The sequence below is a fragment of the Notolabrus celidotus genome, chromosome 9 (assembly GCF_009762535.1).
Source record: "Notolabrus celidotus isolate fNotCel1 chromosome 9, fNotCel1.pri, whole genome shotgun sequence".
In the NCBI taxonomy this organism is placed as follows: domain Eukaryota; kingdom Metazoa; phylum Chordata; class Actinopteri; order Labriformes; family Labridae; genus Notolabrus; species Notolabrus celidotus.
The window spans coordinates 18,387,436-18,412,781 of record NC_048280.1 but is presented as its reverse complement, the minus strand read 5'-3'; the positions used below and the strand labels follow the sequence as shown (position 1 = coordinate 18,412,781).

The window sequence follows — 25,346 nt, the reverse complement described above, 5'->3', positions numbered from 1 at the left end:
AAATCCGCTTGGCTCAATTTGTTTTAAAGTTACTATGTTATCTCTCTCCTCCAACAGGTAGCCTCCGCCTCAGCTCCACCCACTCCTCCAGCTGGCCTGTCTGTCATCATCACAGGGAAACATCCTCCTCCGTGTGGAGCTGCTCCTCTGACTGACTTTTCACAGTCCGATGCCCCGACAGGACTCAGCGGTCATGGCCGTCAGTCTGACCCACCAAGGTTCCCCAAACCCCGGCTACACCGCCAACAACAACGCGGGCCCGGTTCCGGTTCTCACTCAGACCAACTCCAGGGACAAGTGGAGCAAAAAGATGGATTTTCTCCTGTCTGTCATTGGCTTTGCTGTGGACCTTGGAAATGTTTGGAGATTTCCCTACGTGTGTTATCAAAACGGTGGCGGTGAGTGGTTTTGACATTTTCAACGGGGTCATTTAGTTTAAATTGATTAGTTATAAGTGGAGCCACTCGGTAAACACTTTTAAAGAGTCCTCAATTCTATTTCATGACAGAATTTAAATTTTAGAGAGACCAGGCTGAAGCTACGCATCTGGCAGCAGAAACTGTCCATGGTGCTGAACTGCACAACTGTAGCCTTCACGCCCCCCCAAGAAAGCCTGTTTAAAGTTTGACTTCAAACATAACTTCATTCTAGTTTTGCAGTGCTCCCTTTTTTCATATGAGTTCGCAGTGTGTGAGCAAGACCACTTTTCACCTTACAAAAAAGAAAGAAAGAAAGAAAGGAAATTAATAAAAAATGATTTTTATGATAGAAATCATGTTTTAGATACTTACAAGTCTAACACGGATATATCTTAAGTTTGAATAGGTTTAGCATTTACAACAGCAAATACAGGTTAGTTTTATTACAGAAGCCATCAAGCTGTAATGCCAGGGAAATGTTGGAAAATTGACATTTTAAAAGACAAGACATTTCAAAGTGTTGCACTTTAGACACAAGACATCAAGATAAGGTATACAGAAGTAAATAAAAACACTTGAAAAAGCACAAAAAGAGAATTAAACTTTGAATAAGTAGAATGTTAATTGGAAATGTTGCTGTAAAGTTCATTTGTGGAGAAAATTAAGTGTTGCAGACATTAGTTAACTGTATTTTTATTCTTCTACAAATCCTTGAAAATGTGTTTTTTTTCTAATTATTTAAATGAAGTGAAAATGTAAACTGATATAATCTCCTCTTCAACTGTAGTCAAATGTAAACAAGATTTTTAATTGAACATAGGAAAAATATTTGTTTAATTGTTTTCTTTCAGTTAAATTTCCTTTGAAGTCGTCCTTCTTGTGTTTATGAATGTCTTCACTTTGTTATTGTACATGAGCTGTAATACTCAGTTTTACATGGAAGCCCTACTGTATCTTCTTGCATGTATGCAGGTGCTTTCCTTATTCCCTACATTATAATGGCCATCTTTGGTGGTGTGCCGCTCTTCTACATGGAGCTGGCACTGGGACAGTTCCACCGCACCGGAGCCATTTCCATATGGAAACACATTTGTCCCATTTTCAAAGGTAAGGCCGCACACTGCTCAATGGCAGATGTTCAGATGCATGACTAAAAATCCACTCAGTACAGCGAAAAGGGTTTGATTTTTTTTTTTCACTTTTGATTGATCTTTTTTTCTCTGTTTCAGGAATAGGATATGCCATTTGTATCATCGCTCTGTACGTGTCATTCTACTACAACACCATCATCGCCTGGGCCCTCTTCTACTTCTACTCCTCCTTCTCCAGCATCCTGCCCTGGACAAACTGTGACAACGTGTGGAACACCCCCGACTGCACCAACTACTTTGGCATAGACAACGTCACCTGGACCAATGCCTCCAGGTCTCCGGCAGAGGAATTTTACACGTAAGTGCATGTAAGTGTGAGTAACAGAAACCACATATATAAATAGCTTTACAGTAATGCTCTACAAAAATAGATTGAGAAGGAGGGAGGTTTCTTGTGGGATGAAAATACTCTGAATTGTGTGTTGGGTGTTTACAGGAGAAATGTTCTGGAAATCCACAAAGCATCAGGGCTGAAAAACGTTGGGGGTGTTCGCTGGCAGTTGATGCTCTGCCTTTTTCTCATCTTTACCATCGTCTACTTCAGCCTGTGGAAGGGCGTGAAAACTTCAGGAAAGGTAGCACAATGCAGTAACTTTACATTTGAAACCATATTGAACATTTCTGCATTTTATACTTACTGTAATCTCACACAAATGCAATCTATCTGTTTCTCCTTGCTGTCTTCTTTATTCTAAACCAGGTGGTGTGGGTGACAGCCACCTTGCCCTACATAGTGCTTTTCATTCTGTTGATTCGAGGGGCCACTCTGCCGGGCGCATGGAAAGGTGTGGTGTTTTATCTGAAGCCACAGTGGGGGAAGCTGCTGGAGACCAGTGTAAGTTTGTAGAAGGTTGGTCACATAACAGAAAAGGACACAGTGCACTCGCCTCTTACAACACAAGCATGGTCATGCCTCAATGTTTTTTCCTTTCAAAATCCTATTTTTACTTTTAATTCAAATGGTATGTTGGTTTTATAACAAAAACAGAAGGTGTATTATTTGTATGTTGTCTGCTTCATTTATAAAAAGCTAGCTGTTCATTTATTGGTTTAGTAAATTTTTTTCCATCTATTTGATGGTGTACGAATTTCCAAAAGGACTTGGCAAAATCACAGGATATTAATTCTTGTTTGATTGTATGTTCTTTGTGGTATCTAACCTCTGGAACCATTCTGATAACACATCTTTTGACCCTAAAGGGCAGTGTTTAAATCCACACCTTCATTCATTTCTATCCACTACTCTGTTGAGAATCTGTCCATGTTTATTCTTTTACATCTATAAAATGTCCTCATCTTCCTCTCCAGCTCACTGTGGTTGTTTGCTCAACATGTGTGAGTGCTTTGGTTGCAGGAGAATATGGATGAGATGAAATGAGATGCATAAATAAGCCACAGAGCAGGATAATAAGATGCATAATTGGTTTAGATTTTCTGCCCATTAACAAAGGCCTCCCTTTCTATCTCACTCACCGATACCCAACACTGCCCTCCTCTTTTTACAGCCGAATGCGTGCAGCTCTTCAGATCTCGCTGTGTACAGCTGTGCGGCCACTACATTACTATACCACTGGTACAACACCTCTCTGTTTGGCAAATGTAATACTGAGGGGCCACAAGAGAAGTGAGAAAATAAAAGTTGGAAGATAAAGTGACAATAAATCACAGGAAGGAAAGACTTGGCAGAAATGTGTTCAATTCTGTGCAAGAAATTGTATTTTTATGTTTTAATATGCCCCAAATCGTCTCATAATCTAGCCAGTCAGAAGTCCTTGAAAATGTAATGTCTATTTTTGTCTCTCTTTCCATGTTTTCAGGTGTGGGTAGATGCTGCAGCACAGATATTCTTCTCTCTGGGGCCAGGATTCGGGGTCCTCCTGGCTCTCTCTAGCTACAACTCTTTCACAAATAACTGCTATCGGTGAGAACTGACAACACTGAGTCATGAGAACCCACATTGGTGGCTTGAACCAAGTTTTATAAGTATGAGCAGAGCATCTACATCAAAAGCCAAAACCTTTGTACTCTCTTTGTACTCTGATAAGAAATCACACCACCTGCCGAGTTACAGAATCTATTTTAATCCCTTTTTTCTCAGTATGTTGTCAAAAGAGCAGCTGTGGGATTTGTGGCATAACACTGATGCTCTTTTTTTCTAACCATGACTTCTGAAGAGCCCTCTTGGAGACAGAAGACTTTCTGTCATTCTAAGGCTCCTGCAGATTGATGCTTGCTAATTAGCCTAGGAGTTTTATGTCACTAATGAACACACAACATACATACCTCAGTGGAATATCCCTCATTAGTGTGTCAGGATAGTTTTGGTTGCTAGCATTGAGTATCCCTGTGTTCCACACAAAGCTGAAGAAAAAAATATAAAGAGAGCCATTCAACAAAGGTCACAAAGGTTAGAAAATGTGCTACAAGAGGGTAGAAAAATACATCAAGCAGCTTTGGATACAATCTCTGATAAACATTAAAAGTTTGGTTTGAAGGAGGATTAGTTCAAGGGTTACAGATGAGAGATACATTTCTTCCTCCACAGAGACGCCATCGTGACCAGTTTGGTGAACTGTCTGACCAGCTTTGTGTCAGGGTTTGTGATCTTCACTGTGCTGGGCTACATGGCAGAGATGAGGCAGGTGGATGTGGAGGATGTAGCCAGGGATAAAGGTCAGCAGATAATTTCAACACGAAAAATAATGAGAAGTGGAAAAACTCTGTACTGTATGTAAATGCTCCGCCTGATGTATTTCATGTTCTTTCAGGACCAAGTTTGCTCTTCATCACCTACCCAGAAGCCATTGCAAACATGATGGGTTCGACCTTTTTTGCTATAATCTTTTTCACGATGATGATCACGCTGGGACTTGACAGCACGGTACGGACTGTAAACTCTAGTTACAGTTTTACAACAAATCAGTTATCACTTTGAAAGACATGTTTATAAGTTTTAAAATCTTTAAACTAAATATGAGATGAAAACCATTACATAAACACTGCAAGATCTGCCATATTCTCAGTAGATCCTACAATCTTTTCTTGTCCTAAAGCATTGATTTTATTTCAGTTCAATGACATCCATAAAATTTTCGACACACTGTGCTACTGTAGGCCAAAATTCAATGCTGTAATAAGGACAGTTGATCTAAAATGTCAGCTGATATAATGAACTGAATGGTCTTTGTAATCTAAAGTTAAGGGCACAATTAATTCTAATAGATTGTGATCTTTATGTGTGTGTGTGTGTGTGTGTGTGTGTGTGTGTGTGTGTGTGTGTGTGTGTGTGTGTGTGTGTGTGTGTGTGTGTGTGTGTGTGTGTGTGTGTGTGTGTGTGTGTGTGTGTGTGTTTGTTTGTTTCAGTTTGGTGGGCTGGAGGCCATCATCACTGCCGTGATGGATGAATACCCTGATCAACTCTCTCACAGACGTGAGCTGTTTGTTCTGGGCTTGGTTGTTGTGTGCTTCTTGGGCTCCCTAAGCACCCTTACAAATGTGAGTTTTCCACATTTTATGTTACTTAACCTAAAAGGAAAATAAATCAGTATATTTTTTATCTCTGTCAGTTTTCTTCTGTCATGTTTACTGTATGTTTGAGTTAGTTTAGGATACACTGTTGTCGAATCACAGCTAAGACCTGCAGGATGTTACATTCATATAAAAAATTTTGTTGTTTATAAGGGAAAAATGTTATCGACAGGGTGGTGCCTATGTAGTGAAGCTGCTGGAGGAATTTGGAGTTGGATCCTCTATCATAGCTGTGGGTTTCCTTGAGGCGATTGCTGTTTCCTGGTTCTACGGTAAATAAGAGATTATCATTTGTACCAGTCAGCTGGTATACAGTTCAGTTCATCGGCAATGTGAAAAAAAACACTGTGGGAGTCTGTGTCTTTAATTTATTTGATTGTTTTCAGGCATCAATAGGTTTAGCAATGATGTCCAGGCCATGCTGGGCAAAGCTCCAGGGTTATTCTGGAGGGTGTGCTGGGTCGCCATCAGTCCAGCATTTCTAGCGGTAAGACATCAAATATTCCAATTACATTTACATCAGCAGGGAAACATTTTTAATATTGCACAAAATAACCGCCAAGTTCTTGGTGACCCAGAGTAGGTATGGGATCAAGACAAAAAAAATCATTGTAAGATTAAAAGCCAACTTAATGGGTGGCCTTTGAAGGCTGTGATAACCAAACAGCTACCCCGCAACTCCCATGCTTTAGATTAGATTCCTCTCTATATCCCTCTTTTCCATAGTATATTTATATTGCAAAATACCTGGCTAAATGTCAGTGTCCTCTCTCTGATAACACTTCAGGATTTTTGGTCTTATTTGAACCCCTCCCCAAATATTTCCCACTTGACATTTTGCATTATTAAATAATTTCTTCCTTTATAAATATATTTTAAAATCCATGGTGACATTTATATTATCCTACCTCAATATTATGTGTCACGAATCAAAAATTACATTTACATAAATGTAAATAATGGGTATATTTTCCAACTCCTTTCAGTACATTATCGTGAGCTCCCTGCTGAAAGCGCCACCCCTCTCGTTGTTCGACTATAAGTATCCAGACTGGAGCATCACAGTGGGATACATTGTGGGCTTCTCATCCTTCATGTGGATCCCTATCTACATGGTCTACAAGCTGGTGTGGACTCCTGGATCTCTCAAACAGGTCAGTAAAGCGTGTAAAATGATCAAACCATTCAGTTTTTATACAATTTCCTTCAAATTCTGTCCTTCTGTATGTTTTGCACAGAGGCTGGCAGTGTGTCTAAGACCAGAAAGGACCATACCAGACATCCACACCGACAACCTCACCATGGTTACTGTACCTTAGAATGATGAGCACCTAAGTATATAAAAAACACACAACTCGTTCCCTGCTTGTAGTTTTTTTTTCTACCTAAGGTTTAAGTGATGTGTGTTGGAATTTGAATATCATCTGACATCATGACTGTTACCTGCTTATGATGTTAACACTCTGTAAAATAGTAAATGCTGCTAATTTTGTAGCCCTGAGGAGCCGACAAAGCAATACTCATACCTTACCATTTGCTCTGTGTGTATTCAGATTAACCTGCGTCACTGAGATAGTGCAAAACTTTTATTTGTTGCTTTTTTCAGGTGTTACATTTGTGCAATTGTAGAAGTCATATTTGTATAATTGTCTGCTTTTCCCTTAAGAACAACATGCCAAGGAAAATAAAAACATGTATTTCTGTAAGTGGTAAACAGCACATCTGTCGTACTGCATGGGGCTGTTTTTCTTGTTAAGGTCTTTATTTTCAGATGAATTCAGCTCTGCATGCTTTTATACAGCAACAATGGAAACACCAGTTTTAGACTTGACATGACTGCAAAGTTAACAGATTTAGAACCACTGCAGCAGCTATTTGCATGCATTTTTCTGTGCATAAAAAATATTAAGTGAGCTTTTTATCCATTCAGTGAACAACATGCTTTACACTCAGCTATTGTTTTTCACAGCAAGTGCTAAATGCTTTGCTGCATTTCTTGTAGCAGTTGAAACAGATGTGTGTGGTCTGAAGTCTAAACATTGTCTGATGATGAGAGAGATTAAACAGGACCAAAGCCTAATTAGTTTGACAATTAATTATAACTACTCCTTTATTTTTGCACTGCTGTATTATATTACACAGTAGCTATGTAATACTGTGCTTTTATAGGCCAGGTGCTTGCTATATCTGCAAAAATGGTTGTGTTCTCCCAACGTCTGTTTGTATCAAAGATTAATAAGGCCATCCTAAAAAACACATCAGTTCATTTTCAAATGATTTTTGAGACTACATAATTTACTGTAAAAGCATTGTTTTTCATTTTTTATAGAGCTTGTGTTTTTTCTGGTGATACAGTTCAATAAAAATGTAGTGATTCTTTGAATGGAAAATGAACTTTTTGGTCTTCATCTGATGGCTTCATTTGAATCCAGATAGCCTGTTTTGCCTTAATCAGCCTGAATATAAAAGTCTGTACAAAACTGTAAAGCTTGTGTTGATTATGTGGCTCTCCAATGTTTACACTCTCTCATTTAAGACTGTTCAGATCTCTTTGCAGAGACAATAACATAATTTGTGTTTTTTGCCTAAGTTTTTAACTACTCTTTATTCAGAGAAAAAATGTGATGAGCAAGGCGATGATTGTTGTGTTCTCTTCAACCTAGTTTATGTAACAGTCACGTGTAGAAATAAATTATAGTATACATATTTTATCTTTGTATTTCATTTCATTCCTTGAGATTAAAAGTGAACCTTTAACACATCATGCAGTATTTCATGCATTTATATTTTTCAGTGTACATCAAAACAGAGAGTATTTTCCCCTGCAACTGTAAGTATGTAGGCTACCATGTGAGAGATTTGTCCTTGTGAATCTCCATATGGTGATCTTCTGGTCTTTGTAATGTTCGTTGGCTGTTGCTGCTCACCCCTATTAGATATTCTAATTAACAGGCTAATTTGCAACATCCAGAATCCATCAACATACAAAGGAATAGAGCAGCCTGTACCTTCAAAAACACATACACTTACATGTACCTACTGCCAGTGCCCTTCAGATCTTTACTCATTCAACAGATTTTTATTCTTGGGTAAGCCTAGCCTGATCTCTTCCAGGATGACAGGTATGAAGCCACACAGGAGCAGGGAGTGGATGGGAACATACGATTCCCTATTGAGGTGCTGGTTGATGGACGTGCAGATCAAAGCCCCTTTGTGTCACTGATGGCTATTGAAGCCGAGAACAGGAGAGCACAGGAGACACATAAAAGGGACAGTGCTTGACACATGCTTCTTCTCTACCTGATATAAACAGCTTGACACACAGTATATTAAAGACAGAATGACACCAAAGATGCTGTATGTCTTATGACTAAATCTGCTTCACTCATACTCACTCCAGAGAGACAGTGTTTAAATATGAAGAAAAAAACCCTCTTATATTCACATACAGCCACAACTTGCTGACGTTACCAATTGTTCAATGTTTTTGATTGGCATGTTATTGTACTATTGCATTATGGTATCTCCCATTTAAACAAATGCTATGTATAATGTAATGTTTCAAAATGGTTATAAACACAAAATAACAATAACAACAGTTCCATCTGTTTTTAGACAGAATATCCAGATAGAGAGGTTACTGTGTGTCGAATGACTGAGCCAGCAGCTGATATGAATATTACATATCAGTCTCCCTCACTGATGCATGGTTTAATAAAGAGAGAATTTGATCTTTATCATTGTAGATACATTGTAGAGCTTGACTGATTGTTTGGCCAATAAAAGCTTATTGCAGGTAGATATGTAAGGGATAGCTTGGTTGGGGTTTATGAGGTACTTGTTAATCTTAAGTGTAGAACCCATTGCGTACTACTGACAGCAATAGCTGTCTTCATTTCATGGGCATGAGCTTACAGTTTACATACTTGCACCACCAGGGAGCCTTGGATCTCTCCTGCTCTCCAGTTTGCCCAAAAGTGTATCCCTTCTCTCCTTTGGTCCACTGAAACTTATTCTCCCCCAGACACGTAAGATTAAATTAGGTATATTGGGACAGCTTGAGAAAGCATGTTGCGTCTGTGAATAGTGGGTAGTAATAGTAATAGTTAACAGTGGTGGGCTCTCCGAAGGCAAAGTTAATTGCACAAAAATGTCCTAATAATGGCCGAAAAATTTGCTAAATTATGTGCTATAATTGACCCTGTCTATAGCAGCTGATAACCTAGCTTCCAAGGCTTTTCCCCAAACAGTTTTACAATAAAGGGCCGAGGTGACTGAGATCCCCAGTGGGTAATACACCTACTACTGACAGGCACCTTGTACAACCCCACTTCAACAAATTAATAAATAATAAAAAATGCACCTTTAATATGAGCAACTTCGTTGGCTTGAAAGAAACAACAGTAGTTCGGAAAAGCACAAATAGGTCACACTGTAGGTGGTTTGTTTAGAAATAATTTCCGTTACATAGTTTATCCACTGGTGAAAAGTGATTTTACAATGCACAATGTCCTGCACCCTGCTAAGTAAGTCATTATTCCTTAGATCTATATCAAGTTTTTCATGCATCTCGGTAAAAAGAAAGTTACTGTCCAGCTACTGATGAGCTGTGTGTAGATAAATAATGCTGTGTATGTAATGATGTAATGCCTGTGATTATGTAATGCTTCTTTATACCTGCTGTCAAAACAATGTTCAAATACACTGATGAATCAACAGGAAGAAATAATGAAGCTGACACTCCCAGAACCATGCTCACAATAAGATTATGACAAGACAGAGATCATTTTCTTGTTAATGTTTGTCAACTTAATTATTTACTAAGATAATGCAATTTTAAAAAGAAACTTGTTGAATTTAGTTCTATATCTATGCCTATAAGACAGGAACTTTTAATTCATACTGTAATGAAATGTTATTTTGTTGATGATGCATTTATCCAGGAAGCCTCCAATTTTAATATCAGGCCACCGTGATAGACATTTCAGAGAGCTCATTAAACTTCTCCAGCTAATAATTAAGAGCAAAAAGTGTATTGGTGTGCAATCTTAAGTACTATGGTGGATGAAGGTAAAAGGCCATACATCAGTCATGCAGAGTAATTATATAAGGATATAACCCCGAGGAGAGTGACCTTTATATCTATTCTTCATCGCTCTTTGACATTTCAGAAATGGGAAAAATGTGATGAAGACCTCACACTTGTTTGATGGTTACCAGTAAGAGTAGAGATTTTATACAGTGTGTTTCTACAGGCAAACTACCTGAAAAAACGGGGACAGCAACAATCTGCAGTCAAGGTAGAACTTTTCATCTAGCTAGATCTGAAAGCTTTTTATTTTTCTAAATAATCATGAACAATGTTTTAATGAGCCAAGTGTATCAGTCAAATCTAAAGCAATGATCGAAAATAACTGAAAAATGTTGCTGCTATATTGAAGACCCAGAGCAAGAGCTATTTATAACGTCAGCTATTAGTTTGAGCACTACCAGTTTGAACATCTTTGGCTTTTTTGGCTGTCACCACTTTAATAATTTGTAGGAGTGGTAGGAGACGATGAAGTGGGATTGAAGTCATGGGTTGGCATGCAAAGAAGACACATGGACCAGAAATGCTAGTGGCTTCTTTGGGCTTGAGCCCATTTAAGATGGACTGAAGAAAAGTGGTAACCCATCCTGTGGTCTCTAGAATCCAAATTTGACATTCTTTTTGTCCCTTTCCTCTTTATAATGGCCGCTGCACCCACCATTATAAAGAGGAAAGGGACAAGCCGGCTTGCTATTAGCACACAGTTTTAAAACCAGCATCCGTGATGTTATCAGGATGCATTAGTGCCCATGATGTCAGTAGATTACATATGTATTTTTGTTTTTGTCTTCTGACCATGGTTTCCCATTATTTTTCTTTGCCTTTCTCCATTGCCTGTGCTGCTGCCCTTCACTGAGAAAGAAAATGGTAGAATAGGTCATTAATGAGGACAGCGAGTGCAGGACATCCATTGTTTCCTTGATGACAATGAAGAAACACTCACATCTGACCTGCAGGAGAGCAGAAAGAGGTGCAGTCACAAATCATTACATTAACAGATGTTTAATGTCTTTCTTAACACAACTTATTTAATCATCAAAGATGGCTGATGTTACTAACTATACCGTTCTCTGTTTAAATTTAACAGTCACTGCTCCCTCGATAAATTCAGGCTCATCTTGACACTTAATGCAGATCATTCAGGACAGACAGCTGACCACGGGACTGAGTACACAAATGTTATAAAGAGAACATTAATAGCAATGCAGACATAAACCGTGAACACACTCAGTGTATAAATTAAATTTATTTTAGCTAAACTATTATATTTTCACTACTCTAATAGTACCTTATCTACACTCAGAAAATCTGGGTTGTCATCTCTGAGACAAATGCTACCAATCAAAGATCATCTGCATACAGTGTTGTGTTTTTTACGCTGTCAAGTTTATATATTTGTTGATACTGTTTGGATAATATTGCTGTAGATAAAGAAATTTCATTAGAGGAAGCTGTTTTTTGTTGTTGTTTTTTTTTTGTTTTTTTTTACCAGAAACAGTTGATGCACCATTTTCTGTAAACATGTTGGGGACATGTTTTAACTCAATGACATAGGACTAATCAAGGCACAGGTAGAAAAGTAACTCCTGTGTTCAGCAGGGTAGATTTTATTATTTTGTCAATGGAGTTTGGTGACTTTGAAGAGAACAATGTAACAGCTGTTTCTTAAAATCAAACATCTTACCAAAACATAAAGGTTTTTCTACCAAGTTTTGGAAAGACTTATATATTGTTTTCTTCTCCTTCACATGTCTGAACAACTTCTGTGCAAGCGGTAACCTCTGGTCTAAAAATACGAGTCCAATGCGGAAGTGCTAAAAACTGCAGTTCATTGAGGAACCGCTTGAGGCTGGCTCCAGAAGTACCAGAAGTCACATACACATCAATTAAAAAAAGATGATCATTACAGCAGAAATACACATGTTTACAGCCGGGTACAAAGAAACGAGTTTAGTCTGGATAGCTCATTTCTGGATCGGCACACACTGTGAGGGGGGTGATTTTTTTTCTAACGCGGCAATTTTGAAGATATTGAGATTACAAGTCTTCCAATGAGAGGCACAACTGACTTGATTGACAGGCGGGAACACCATAGCTGTTGGCTTGGAGGCTCAAAGCCTGCCTCTTTAGGTCATAATCGCTCGACAGCAGCAATATGGCTGCCGATGACGATTGGCCTGCTTCTGTGTCTCTGGAAATCCATAAGTAGAGGTCAACTAAATCACACAAGTTATTTTTTCACCTCAGGTGATTTTATTTTACATTCAATAAAATACTTAGGTTTTCATGGTGATGGCGGTAAAACTTAGGTAGTGTGGAGCTTTTTAGCTTTTTAATAAAACTTCAAGGTGAAAAAATTATAAAGGGCGCAGTCAGTAACACATCAAAAATATCTTATAAATGCTAAATTAAATTTTCATGTTCAGTGGTAAATCTTTCTAGGCACCAGCAGCATATACCAGTTAACAGAAAATAATACACTAATGATTAAACAGGGGTTAGAGAAAGCATTCTTGTGCTCTCTATCCCTCACTCCTAGCCAACAGCTACAGTGTTCCCGCCTGTCAATCAAATTAGCTGTGCCTCTCATTGGAAGACTCATAATCTCAATATCTTCTGTAAAAATTGCTGCTTTAGAAAAAAAATCAACCCCTGTACAGTGTGTGCCAATCGGGAAATGAGCTATCCTGACTACACTCGTCTTTTGTACCAGGCTGTAAACATGTTTATTTCTGCTGTGAAGATCGTCTTTTTTGAATGGGTGTGTATGTGGTTTCCGGTACTTCCGGAGCCGGCCTCAAGCGGATCCTTGATGAACTGCAGTTTTTAGCACTTCCTCATTGGACTCATATTTTTAGACCGGAGGTTGCCGCATGGGGTTGACTCATTTTCAAAGCAAGTCTCTAGTGGCCATTTGAAGAACTGCGTTGTTTTAACAGTTGTATGTTAGCTTTCCAGTTGGATTTTTCAGTCACTGACATCTCTGCTTGTTCCAAAGCAACAAAAACACAAGCAATTGTATTTGCAGGTGATCAAACCACTGAAAACAAATGCCTTGTTATGAATATTATATTTCATGGACTACTTTAACTGCAGAACAATCTTCCATTAATTACACACTGGCCCTTTAATTAAATAATCAACAAACCATTTCGTTCATGAGCGCCAACAGGCAATTACCCAGCGGCCTTAGGACCCAGATCCGAAGTCCGGAAGAAGCCTCATCCTCATTCAGCATCATCACCATTATCATCACTCTCCTTCACTTTTGAGGCATGTTAGGCGCCATCTCTGGGTTCAGTGTTAATACTACATCGATGCTGCACCACTATGATGACAAATCTCATCCCAGGAGCTCTAATGATGCATTTTATTGAGTTAGTAAGCGGGCAGACAGAGGACCCCAGGCTGGGCGAGAGGCCTTATGTGGTCCTACAGAAGCAGAATTTAGGTAAGACACGATGGAAACTCATTTATGCATGAATCCTCAAGGCCCGCGTGCTGACACTGTTATCCCGTCCAATATTACGTTGTTCTTTGACTTTTAACTCAACTTTTGTCTTTATTTCAACATGACAACTACCTGAACGCCACACCGGAACGACATAGCAAATAATACCAGTGTTTTATTCACGTGTTGTTACCGGTTTTGATCGGCTTGTGCTTTTGTCCTCACAGTCACGCTGGGGAGTGTCCTCGCAGTGCTGCTAGTGTTGATGATCATCATGGCTGTGTGTGTCTACAAACCACTGACCCGCCGGTAAAAACTGGCCTTCAAAATCTCAGAGAAGCTAAAAACTGCAAGACAAACCTGTTGTGCACCCCGTGTGGAGTGACACCGAGCAACGACCGGCTACAGCAGAGAGTTCCAGGCTTGTGGGAGAGCCACCATAGCTCCCTGCAGCTGCAGACACCCTGGCTGCAAAAATAATAACATGACTTTCCTGTTTAACGAAAGCAGGTCGTTTCGCTCTTACTACTGCGTACCTAGTCAATATGTAATATATTTATTTAATTTATCTGCATATTGAAGGATATTGTGTGTATTTTAAATTTTGGCTAATTTGAACCCCAACATTTTGGGCTCATCATTGCATTTGCATCCATGGAGAGCAAGAACAATCTGTGGGCTACTACATAATTAAGCTATAAGCTGCATATACTCCCATTAATTTTATTATATCCCTTTAAAAAAAGTTTTTTTTCATTTTTTATTTTAATGTTCCTAATTTATCCTGAACACTTTATCTAATTTTGTATTAGGATGTGATGTCCTCTTATTCTAAAAACCTATTTTATTGTCCTGTTAATGCTTTTATTTTTTACTTTTCCATTTTGATTTATTTATTTTGATTTATTTATTTGATTTATTTATCTTTGAAAAACCTCTCAGCAATGATTTACTGGTCTATAGTCCCACCACTTCATTCTGTTTAATTGACGTGTATTCCTTTTAACCTCTTGCTTTGCATTTTGTTTTGCATTGTTAAAGTTCCTCCTCCCTGTCGTTTGAAATGTTTGCTATGTTATTTGAACCATGCTTTGTTTGTCAAAGCACTTTGTAAACATTTGTATTTAAAGGTGCTATATAAATAAAGTTATTATTATTATTATTATTATTATTATTATTATTATTATTATATTAGTTTAGTGGTGCAGAAACCAACATCAAGGTTCAAATGTTAAAGGTGACAATCACTGGGCACATTGCCAAATTCTCAAACTCCCTACCACAGTGATGGGATCTGGTATCCCCTCTGTGCTGTGAGGGGAGTATTGCTGACATGGTCCCCTTCGACATAAAGTGTATAGCACATATATGAGGTTCCTTTAAGTGGTCCTGTATTCCCAGATAAAATCTTTATCCTGAGGGGAGTAGTATCAAGGATGAAAATGCTGCAACCAACGGAGCCCAGCACATCACTGAATGGTTCAATGAGTATGAAAATCATGTTAATCATGCTCCTTTAAAGTCATCACCTACAAGAAATACTGTGTTTGATAACACTCTACCATCACCATCAAAAGAAAATGACTTAAGTAGAATGGTGATCACTCCTCCAGTTGAGTTTTGGCTCTCAGGTACATTATCTGGTCTGGCAGCATGCATGTAGTGGCACATCACTTGACTTAGAAACTTTATGACTGTTTTTTAACATTTATGGCACACTGATGCAAGATTTATTATTCACATTTCTGATTTTATGTCTTAATAAATTCAGCAATTTTTTTTTCTATTTTGCTTTTGAGGTTGTGTGCCTGATTTTCATATCTGGAGAACATTTTGTCAATAAGCCTGCAATTGTTTAATAAACTGATGTGAATGTGCACAGGGAGAGTTTTCGTGGTACATCAGTTGAACCAGAGTTAGCACTAATCTTTTTCTGTGATTTTTTTAAGTCTGCACATTCATTTTCTAAATGTATTTACTTTTTATGTCTCATTTTAACTTATTCTAAATAAAATGTTTTAAGTATGTTTGTCTCACTGGCATTTCAAAAGCTCAGAATCCTGTAAGTTTACTATGTAAAAAAAAGCTCTCTTACTAGCACTGAAGATGGCTCAGTTGCATTCACGTGTTTAGATACAGCTTCGCTACTGGATAGATTATGACTATTATATTACAGAGATTATGAACCATGTCCAAAGTGCAGATGTTAGGACTTGAATGTCTAGATTATTTTATTTTTATAGTGTCTTCGAAAGGTTGGAACTTGAGCTCAAACTAAAAGGAACCTCTTGTTTCAAATATATAAATAATACAAAGTAACTTGTGTTCATTAAAGCACATGAAGTCATGTTTAGTCCTCATGGAAATAAAGTGCTTTTATTTTAGTCACAACATTTAAAAACAAACACATTTTCTTAGAATTTAAACTTAAAAAAAATCTTTGCAGCTGGAGCGGTGCAGTACAAAGGTCTGCATAAAATGAACCAAAGCTAGCCTCTTTAAAGTCAACTGTTCAGTCATTGGCTTTGTTTTAAGCTGAAGCTCCAGATAGACAGATGCAGCATCCCAGAGAGACTTCTAATAGGTGGTTGATGATCACTGAAATCAGCTTTAGTGGTTATGCATGTAACTCAGTGTCACACGGGTACAACTGAAGCCTTTTAGCTTGTTTTTGAACTACCTTAAAAAAAATATTTAGAAATTAAGTTTGAGTGGCACCACAGAAAATTGTCCCCACCTCTTGCCAAGACAAAGCTTTTCCCTTGGCACATGCTGAAGAAACATATCCTTCAAATGGCGAGCATGCTTTGTCTTGTCCTCTTCTGCTTGGAGGTGTGGAGTTGTTCATGGCTACAAAAGGCTAACACATTGCTTTTAGGAATCTAGGTAATCTCTGCAGCACCGCTTTTGTGACTTCTTAACAAAACTGCTGAAAATCCAGAGTCTAGTCTCTGCTGTTGCATTTCTGAACTGAGGCGATAATATACAAGGTTGCTTTAATAAAAATAGGTCCTTTTTTTCCCTTGGTGAAATATTCAGTAACATCCTCACTGCAGCAAAGCTCTAACAATTCCATGCAGCCGATTTACATTTTCCCTCATAATAACCTACTTGCTTTTCCCATCTGCAGAGAGTACATTCACCAGCACAAGGATTCCCACAGGAACGTTTTACTCAATGAACTTAACTTTTGAATTTATTGTCAATATAGCAAAGAGTGATATGCATGAGTCTCTCCATAGAGACATTTATCAGGCTACAATTTCTGATGGCTTTATAAATGATTAACAAATGAATTCCGAAGTGAAGGGACAATGTGTAAAATATGAACCCTGAGAATTCTGTGATTCCGTGTGCTCATGGTTCACAACAAAGTGACTGTAGGAAAGACTTCACCATGGAAACACCGTTGGGCCCACAGTACTAGGAGCTTTCTATTATGCTATCTATTATTATGCAAGGTTGTTTATGTTCCAGCTCTCGAAATATGAGAGACTGAGGCGACAGGTACCAAGAAAATAACAACATACAGAGCTCTGGAGCTGAGGTGAGTGCTGGCACTATATGAAGTCATCTTTAAAGTCAAACATTTTTGCTCATAAAACCTTTATACACTGATTTGACCCCCCTTTCCGGACAGGATGTGAAAATGGGTTGCTGCTGTGATTCTGTTTTCGAAAATAAAAGAAAGAAATTGTTTGAAAGAAGAAACGCCCCAAAATTATGCAACAGAGTCCAAGAATTAAGCTTGAGGATGGAGACACACAGTATACTGAGATAGAAATATATAAAGGAGTATGCTCTTACCAAAAATACCTTTTGGAAAATCTTGGTTACCGAGAGTTTGATATTGCAAGAATGGTTTGTTACAGAAAGAAATCTGCGTTTGCATAGATGACTTAAGTGGTTAGGAAGGAAAATTGAGGTGTGGTGGTTGCGTCTGCATCTGGACAAAGTTGTATTATTATTCCCTCTTATTCCCATTACTTCTCAGTGAGCGAAAGCTGCAGTATTCTTTCCAGCTCCTCTTCCTCCTGCTTCCTCATCTTCTCCTCTTCCATCTGAGCTCTCTGCGAGAGCTCCATGGCCAGGCGGAGTTCTGAGTCAGGACTGGATGCAGACAGGGAGCTGGCAGGGCTGGAGGTGTCTCCATATTCCACTAGCACCCCCTCTGGGACACTCCTGGAATGACATTGAGAAGAGAAAGTAAGATCCCAGCTCTGATCTGCCAACATACAAGAAGAAAACACACAGCTGCATCCAAACCCTAGTAGGACAAATATGTAGCATTTCCCTGTCCCTTTTACCACATGTACTATTGTAACTGCAATACCAGCAACTCTGACGTGTAACCCTACCTGTCACTCTGACTGCTTGGCATTATATCAGAGAATTCCCCATCAGCGTCATCAAACATCCTCTCCTGCAATGACACAAACACCAGAGGATTTCAACGATGCAGCAAATTGCAGCAAAATGTAGAATAGGAGCAGAGGGTTGGTGAAACGATTAAGTAATGAAGTTTAAGACCTGGCTTGGAATATTATGAGACTCTAGGAGACTCTGATGGATTGCATACTGCAAAAGCTCCTCATCGTTGTTGGAAACAGGTGCGTGTCGGGTGCCTCCCCGGCGAAGGTAATTGGCAGGCACCTCGAACACTGAAGGACACACTTGAAACAGAGGCAGGACTAGAGAGATAAAAATGCAAAGAGAAGCAGTTTAGAGATCGTAAATGTGTTGCTATTTTGATATAAGGTCACATTTGTGGTTAAACAGGCTTGACTCTTACCAGCAGCTTCCTCTTCTTCTCCTGAAGATGTTGGTGTGGCCGCAGGCGTCGGGTTCGCCTCCTCTTCAGTACTGCATTTGTTGACGTTACCGAATGTGATCCTGGCATTTAGCACATGAAACAGTGGGATCTCTGCCAGGGATGAAATAACAGATTACATGTAAAAGGAGACTTCAGACAGTGAATGAGAAAGTAGCTTCTGGAAAGTGTGACAGAAATTTCCCAAACCTATTTTCACAGGAAACCCAGGAGGAAAATTCAGTGTCACAAAGTCTCGTAGCCGCGCAAAATGGGAACTGGTGCGAGCCATTAGGTCAATGATGGGGGTCACCTGCTCCACGAGAGAGAGAGGGTGTTCTTCACTCATCCACAATGTACCTTTGAACCTGTACAAGACAAGATCACAGAAAAAAGCTCAGTGTTCACTCCTTCAGTTTAGATAAACACGACACCATGAGTACAGTGAGCTGTTTTTCCTACTTCTGTGTTCGAATGCTGAGTTCAATGGGTCGCCCGATGTCTCTGGTCCCCAGGTCAAAGTCAGGATCAAAGTACTCATCTGGAGTGATGGCAGTGGGGTTGGTGGCAGTTGCGAACTCAAGAGTCAGGTCCTAAAATGTCAGTTATACCAGATCAGCGAGCAGAAAGCAAAAAAATACATGATTTCATATAATCAGTGAATTCATGTCTCACCCCTTGTGCACTTATGTGCTGCTCCACCGTCCCCAGCAGAGACTCTAAAATGTTCCTTTCACCTGTAGACAAAAAAGGCCGGCTTCAGTATTCAAACAATAAAAATCTACATTGTTCATCACATCACACATCTCACTTACTTTTTATCCTGGCTTTCTCCTCATCGGTGAGATGCTCTGTCCTTGTCCTGATTACCACATTAACATTGTTCACACTAAACACCTGAGAAGAAAAACACAGTGTGTTTATTCTTATATCGTAAATATCCACACATTTTGGTGGTGCTTCTTTTTAGCTAAATTAAAAAGGGAAAGTATAACTTCTGTGAACCTTTGCTTCAAATCCGTTGACCATTTCGGTTTTATCGGACCTCCAGCCCCAAATCCCAGCCTTGTTTCTGGGAAACCAAACGAACAAAAACATAATTAGAATTAAAATCCACAATCAACCCTACTTTAATTATGTGCACTAATCTGGGATTGGTCTCTTGTTTTATAGACCTTAGCTTTGTTACATTCTATTCTTAAACTTTCCTAAATAATACATTTCACTGCTTCCATAAGGCAGATTTTATCATATCAGCCACAAATAAAAATGTTTGTTGAAAACATTTTGACCCATGCAGGAAAAGAAAATTGGGATTTAGAATATTGAGGATTAATGAGACAATGTGATGATGATAATGTGATGTGTGTCTTCTTATACTATTGACTAATATAATATACCTAGTTCATTTTGTTCCCATTTTTAATATTAATAAACACTTGACGTCGGTACAACATGCTCACTTAAAGGTAAGCATTGATGCTTGAAAGAAGATGTGACTCTTGCCTCTCAAAAGCGATATCCTTGGTGTCCAGGTAGGTGTTGACAATAGGAGTAGTCAACCTTTTGGCAACTTCCTGTTCAGCTGGCTGCATAGATTCCAGAGTGACATCCTCCATTTCTTGGGATATGTTGAAGCGTTCGGTGTCCACTACTTCATCGTCATGGTTTACCTCCATCAACTCTGCATAGGAATCTGTAAAAATACAGTCAGGGTTGAATTAGATACTTTCAAAGAAATAGCACAACATAGAGAGAACTCCTTTTTTTTTATTGCATTCAAAAGAATTAAAAATCTCACCATCCCCTCTGAATATGTAGCTTCTACGCCCTCTGATCCATGTCATGTTTTCAAAGCCAAGGAGAGTGGCATCCACTCGCAGGCTGGCGCCACTTTTCCAAATGCGACAAACATCACTTGGACAAACCCGGGACAGAAGAGGGACTGTGAAGTAACAGCACATGAATGTCCCATTGTGGGAAGAAAAACATGCGCACATGGAAAACAGTGTGACTCAGTGCTAAAACGAAACCAAAGCTTCACCTAACAAGAGGCAGGTATGTCGTTTTTCCTGCACGACCTGACTAAACCTCTTGGCTGGCAATGCTTATTTATTTAGTTTGAATTTTCAGCTGCAGGCAATAACTAGAAAATAACATAAGAAAATTACTTCCTCTTTTGCAAACGGCATTGCTGGAAACCATCCTGTCCAACATAAACCAGTTACTATGCACACATACACATAAAGAACTTACTCCAACTGGTGAACTCCCACTTCATTTCCATGTAGAAGTCTGGAGACTGTACAGAAAAAGAGGAAAACAGCAATTGTTTGCCAATATTTTTAATTTTTTGTCAATATTTCAAGGCACATATACAGATGAATAATAACATGATAGCAAAATGTTTGGTGCAAAACCTCTCGGATCTTTGCCAGCAGCTCAGGCACTCCTCCCAGAGCAGTGGAGGCTTTGAGGTAGTCTCTGCGTTGAAGCACCAACTGAACCATCTCTGGATCTCCTGTGCTGACTGCTTCCTGCAGAACTGCACAGGAGCAAACAATCGTTACAAACCACTGAACCTTTTAAAGGAACAGGATCTCTTTCCCAGGAGTGCCAACCATCCATTAAAAAAAACCTCAACAGTGATGGTTATGACAGAGGAAAGTGAAACTATTTGCTGCAGTCAGAGGAGTCAGGTTACATTTTCACAATATGCCCCATTAACAGCAGATGAAGTGAGAGGGTCTCTAAGTGATCACACAACTCTCAAACCCTTTAAAAGAATATCCAAGACATACATAAGATCAGACATTCTTTGTCTTCAAACTGACCTGTCCAATTGTTGAAGTTTTCTGTGGTCACTTGAGCACCATGTCTAAGTAGGACCCTCACTGACTCCAGGTGCCCAAGCGACACAGCCAGGTGCAGAGGAGTGCGACCTCTGGGGTCAACAGCCTCTACGTCACTCTAAGAAAATCAAGGAGAAAGACACAATTGTATTAATGTATTTGACTACTGCAATAAAGACACTCACAAAGACTGCATAGTTACTGCAGGGATGACATCATTACTCAGTCATAGTTTTAGACCATACAGTTTAGGTCATCACTGTTAATGATATAGGATAGCAGGGCTCGGTACACTGACAAGACAAAGCATTAAGTTGGGTTCCTGTGAGTCATGCTTTTGACGTAAATGCAATGGTGGACAGTAACAGAGTAAATTTACTTGAGTACTGTATTTAAGTACTTTTTTTGAGTATCTGTACTTTACTTGAGTATTATTTCTTGGGGATACTTATTACTTTTACTCCACTACATTTAGAAGACAATTATTGTACTTTGTACTCCACTACATTTCTATCAATGCTCTAGTTTCTCACTACTTTAGCTTTGAAGTCAGCTCAGGAATTTCCTTCTCTTTCTGGGGGGGGGGGGGGGGGGGGGGGGGGGGGGTTGAAATGAAGAATGATACGTATCGTTTTGAAATGTTCTCCCTGTTTCCCACTCTGCTCAAACATAAAAATTCACAGTCCAACCCAAGAAAGCATGTTGAGGTACTTGACATTTGTTTCATTCCAGATGAACATTTCAAACTAAGTTGTCTGTGCTTGGAGTAACTTAGTGTCTGTTTTTATCTCATGGTATAGTTTTTAGAGATTTCAAGTAATGGTTTCTAAATAAACATAATATAACAGAATGTACTCCTATGTATTCTTCACTGCACTCATGTATTGTGAAAATACAACATTTGCAGATATTTCAAAAAGTACTTTGAATACTTAAGTATTTTTAAAAGCAAGTACTTCAGGACTTTAAATCAAGTAATAATTTGACAGAGCAACTTTCACTATTATTGGAGTAATATTTGACCAGGAGGATCTATACTTTGACTTAAGTAATGAAGCTGTGTACTTTGTCCACCACTGCGTAAATGTGTTTTTAGTGACCATTGTACTGTCACAATAACAACATGGACTATAATAGCTACACAGAAAAAACACCCAGTATACACTGTGAGGTTAACCAATGATTGGATGGATTTGAAACATTAATAACACAACCGGTTAGATAAGACAGTCTGCAAAGTAAACTCATAAACACACATTTACCTGGTAAAGCTGTTGCTATGTTGTCATATCTAGTCATATCACAGCTGTGTTTGAGAATCCTTTCATTAACAACACGAAGAAGGCGTCTTCATGAATTTATATTTAAAGAGAACTTGTGGGTAAAAAAGTAAAGCTGTTGATGGGTGAATAACTACAAATCTATCTCAAATCTGTGTTAGAGACACTGTAACGCATCTGTCAACACGACTGGCCTACTTAAACTGGGAGGCTACAGAGATTTATCATCTCACTCTTCTTCTAGCTAGCAGGCTTTAGAGTGAAGCTTTGCGATGTAGTCAATGTTTTACCAACCTGTGGTAACGTTATTTGTTGCTCCAGTCTCCTGTAATCATTCTCCCACACTGCGGAGTGCAGAGGGAACTTCACTCGGATGTCTTCGCTAACGTTAGCCGTGGACATCTTCCTCTTTGTGGAGCCGCTCAGTGCAAGGTTAGCCTGCCTCTGATTACTACAGCCATAGGACTAAACTGCGATACTTACACGCCATGTGTGCCCAAATGTATGATGAACATTTCCTGTGCCCATAAAATAAGTCAACACAAACGTCGAAACATCCAAACCGGTGCTCAACTTTTCCCCAAGCCTTCCCCTTAATAAAACTTTTGAACAAGGAAGTGGCAGGAGAGGAGTAGTGCCAAAATAAAACTAGGGGTGTCCTGTTTACAACCAGACACAGAATCTTATAAACGCCTATATCTCTACAATAGACCCTTTTTTAAAAAAAGGATAATTTCAATGCATCAGTATTATTGTATTAAGTAAATAAAACAAGCATGATTAGTTAGAAAAACAAACAAAGCTTAAAAAAAAAATAGACGGTTCCAGTTGGACGGAACCATTCAACTCGTCCGCATGGGGGGTTGTACTACATTTGAACGAAAATACATATTTTAAGAACGAGATTTCTTTCTGATTCATTCCTCAAATAATATGATAACTGTTGAAAATGTAAGTTTTGTCACCTAGCACATATATCGACTGTTGTGCAAATAACATCGAGATGAGATCGACGTGTTGACGCATTGACGTGTTGACGCATTGACGTATTGACGTGTTGACGTTTCCGGACTGGGAGGTTGAAAATCTGAACTGTGGCCCCCGGTACAACCTCAAACGGTTAACGGTCCTTTGTACTTTAAAGCTGAATACCCAAAACACATTTATTTTTATAAAGTTGTGTTATTGTAGTACATACTTGGAGCCTGGCTGCATACATATATATTGCATATATATATTGTTTAACCCAGTTACTGGCCAGTCTACCCACACTGTCTCAAGGCTGACCTCCGTTGTGTGACGATATTGATTCATTTATTTACCCGCTAATTTGTGAGCAATAAAATAATGATGTAAGTGTACAAAGGGTGTACTAAAGATGACGATAGTCTATGAAGCGTGGTCTCTTTTTCAGTTTTGGAGCGTATTGTTGTGGTGCCGTGTCACAACGGTGCATAGATCAAGCTCACCTCTACTGCCTGGTTTCTAAAATGTTTTCAGCCCGCAGTTCAGACTGTAAGGTGTAAAACGGGCTTATCCTACAATAAACTCTACGAAGTACTTTAATGTGTACTACGGTGGCCCTGAAGGACAAAACAAATTTAAAAAGATGAAACACTTTTACAAATTTGGAGACGAATTTACATTGTGGAAAAAGTTGTTACATTTTATAAAACAAAATTACATCAGCAAAACCCTTTTACCAAGGCCAAAACAGATTTACATTTAAGAAAACAATTTTACAAACGATGGAACACTTGGCTAAACAGAGTCAGGCTTAACCAGGGGTGCATCTCACTCGGCTGGAAGTGAAGCTTTCAACAGAGTGTCTGCCCCCTGATGACTGGCTGCAGTATAGGTCAAAAAATCCGTCTCCCCATTAATTTGAATGAGGGAGCAGTCAAACTTTAAAAAATAAATACATGTCGTACAAATGTTTCTCACATCCGTATGCTGTGGTGATATGTAGTTATTATTTGACTGTTTTGTGTTCAAGGCCTCTTTTATCTGAAAAGTTTCTTTTTCATTAGTTATTAGAGTTTAAAAAACGAGGTTTTACTTCCATGTTTGCTTTGATTCACAGCTGCCGTAGAGGGAAACTTCAAAGGTCTTGTGACGCTACGCTGTAGGGCGGAGCTCGTTACAGTGGCTTCGTAGGCTCTGGCTGCACAATGGCTGCGCCCAGGAGTGTGATTTTTTGGCTTCAGAACCGTACAATTGGAAAAGGCGGAGCAACGCTGTCCATTTTTATTTACAGTCTATGGACTTAACGGTAAAAGGGTTCTGTCGTTTGTAAAATTGTCTCCAACTTTGTAAAAGTGTTTCATCTTTTGTAAATTTGTTTCCTTAAATGTAAACTTGTTTTGGACTTGGTAAAAGTGTTTTGCTAATCTAACTTTGGTTTATAAAATGTAAAAATGTTTTCCAAAATTTAAATTTGTCTCCAACTTTGTAAAAGTGTTTCATCTTTTGTAAATTTGTTTTGTCCAACAGGACCTACGGTGGCCCTGAAGTGCAAATCACAACTGCATATCAGAAAACACAACGGCAAATCAGAAAACACTACGGCAAATCAGAAAACACAACGGCATTAACCAAACTGGAAGAAGAAGTTACCCTCCAGGGACATGACTCGTCACTGATTGGACTGAGTGTACCTACTTCTTCTGGTGCCGTTGTGTTTTTTGATTTGCCGCTGTGTTTTCTGTTTTGCCTTTGTGTTTTCTGATTTGCCGTTGTGATTTCTGATTTGCCGTTGTGATTTGG

General features: G+C 38.9%; 2 protein-coding genes across 2 annotated transcripts; one reads left to right on the top strand and one right to left on the bottom strand.

Moving 5' to 3' along the window:
- The first annotated feature begins 120 nt into the window (after positions 1-120).
- Positions 121-7,777, top strand: slc6a4b (solute carrier family 6 member 4b). Its single transcript, XM_034692213.1, has 13 exons — positions 121-398; positions 1,392-1,526; positions 1,649-1,868; positions 2,007-2,145; positions 2,271-2,405; positions 3,388-3,491; positions 4,116-4,243; positions 4,339-4,451; positions 4,934-5,065; positions 5,271-5,370; positions 5,485-5,585; positions 6,085-6,252; positions 6,337-7,777. The coding sequence occupies exons 1-13, from the start codon at positions 170-172 to the stop codon at positions 6,415-6,417; spliced, it is 1,785 nt and encodes a 594-aa protein (XP_034548104.1). The 5' UTR covers positions 121-169; the 3' UTR covers positions 6,418-7,777.
- An 8,210-nt stretch (positions 7,778-15,987) lies between these two features.
- Positions 15,988-24,067, bottom strand: ankrd13a (ankyrin repeat domain 13A). The gene is made up of 15 exons (XM_034692990.1): positions 22,875-24,067; positions 21,283-21,418; positions 20,869-20,993; positions 20,705-20,750; positions 20,250-20,393; positions 19,955-20,144; positions 19,454-19,520; positions 19,264-19,345; positions 19,124-19,185; positions 18,911-19,041; positions 18,659-18,816; positions 18,431-18,562; positions 18,169-18,329; positions 17,997-18,061; positions 15,988-17,820 (listed from the first exon to the last, which is right to left on the bottom strand). Exons 1-15 carry the CDS (start codon positions 22,980-22,982, stop codon positions 17,622-17,624), a joined length of 1,806 nt encoding a protein of 601 aa, XP_034548881.1. The 5' UTR covers positions 22,983-24,067; the 3' UTR covers positions 15,988-17,621.
- Positions 24,068-25,346: the final 1,279 nt, after the last annotated feature.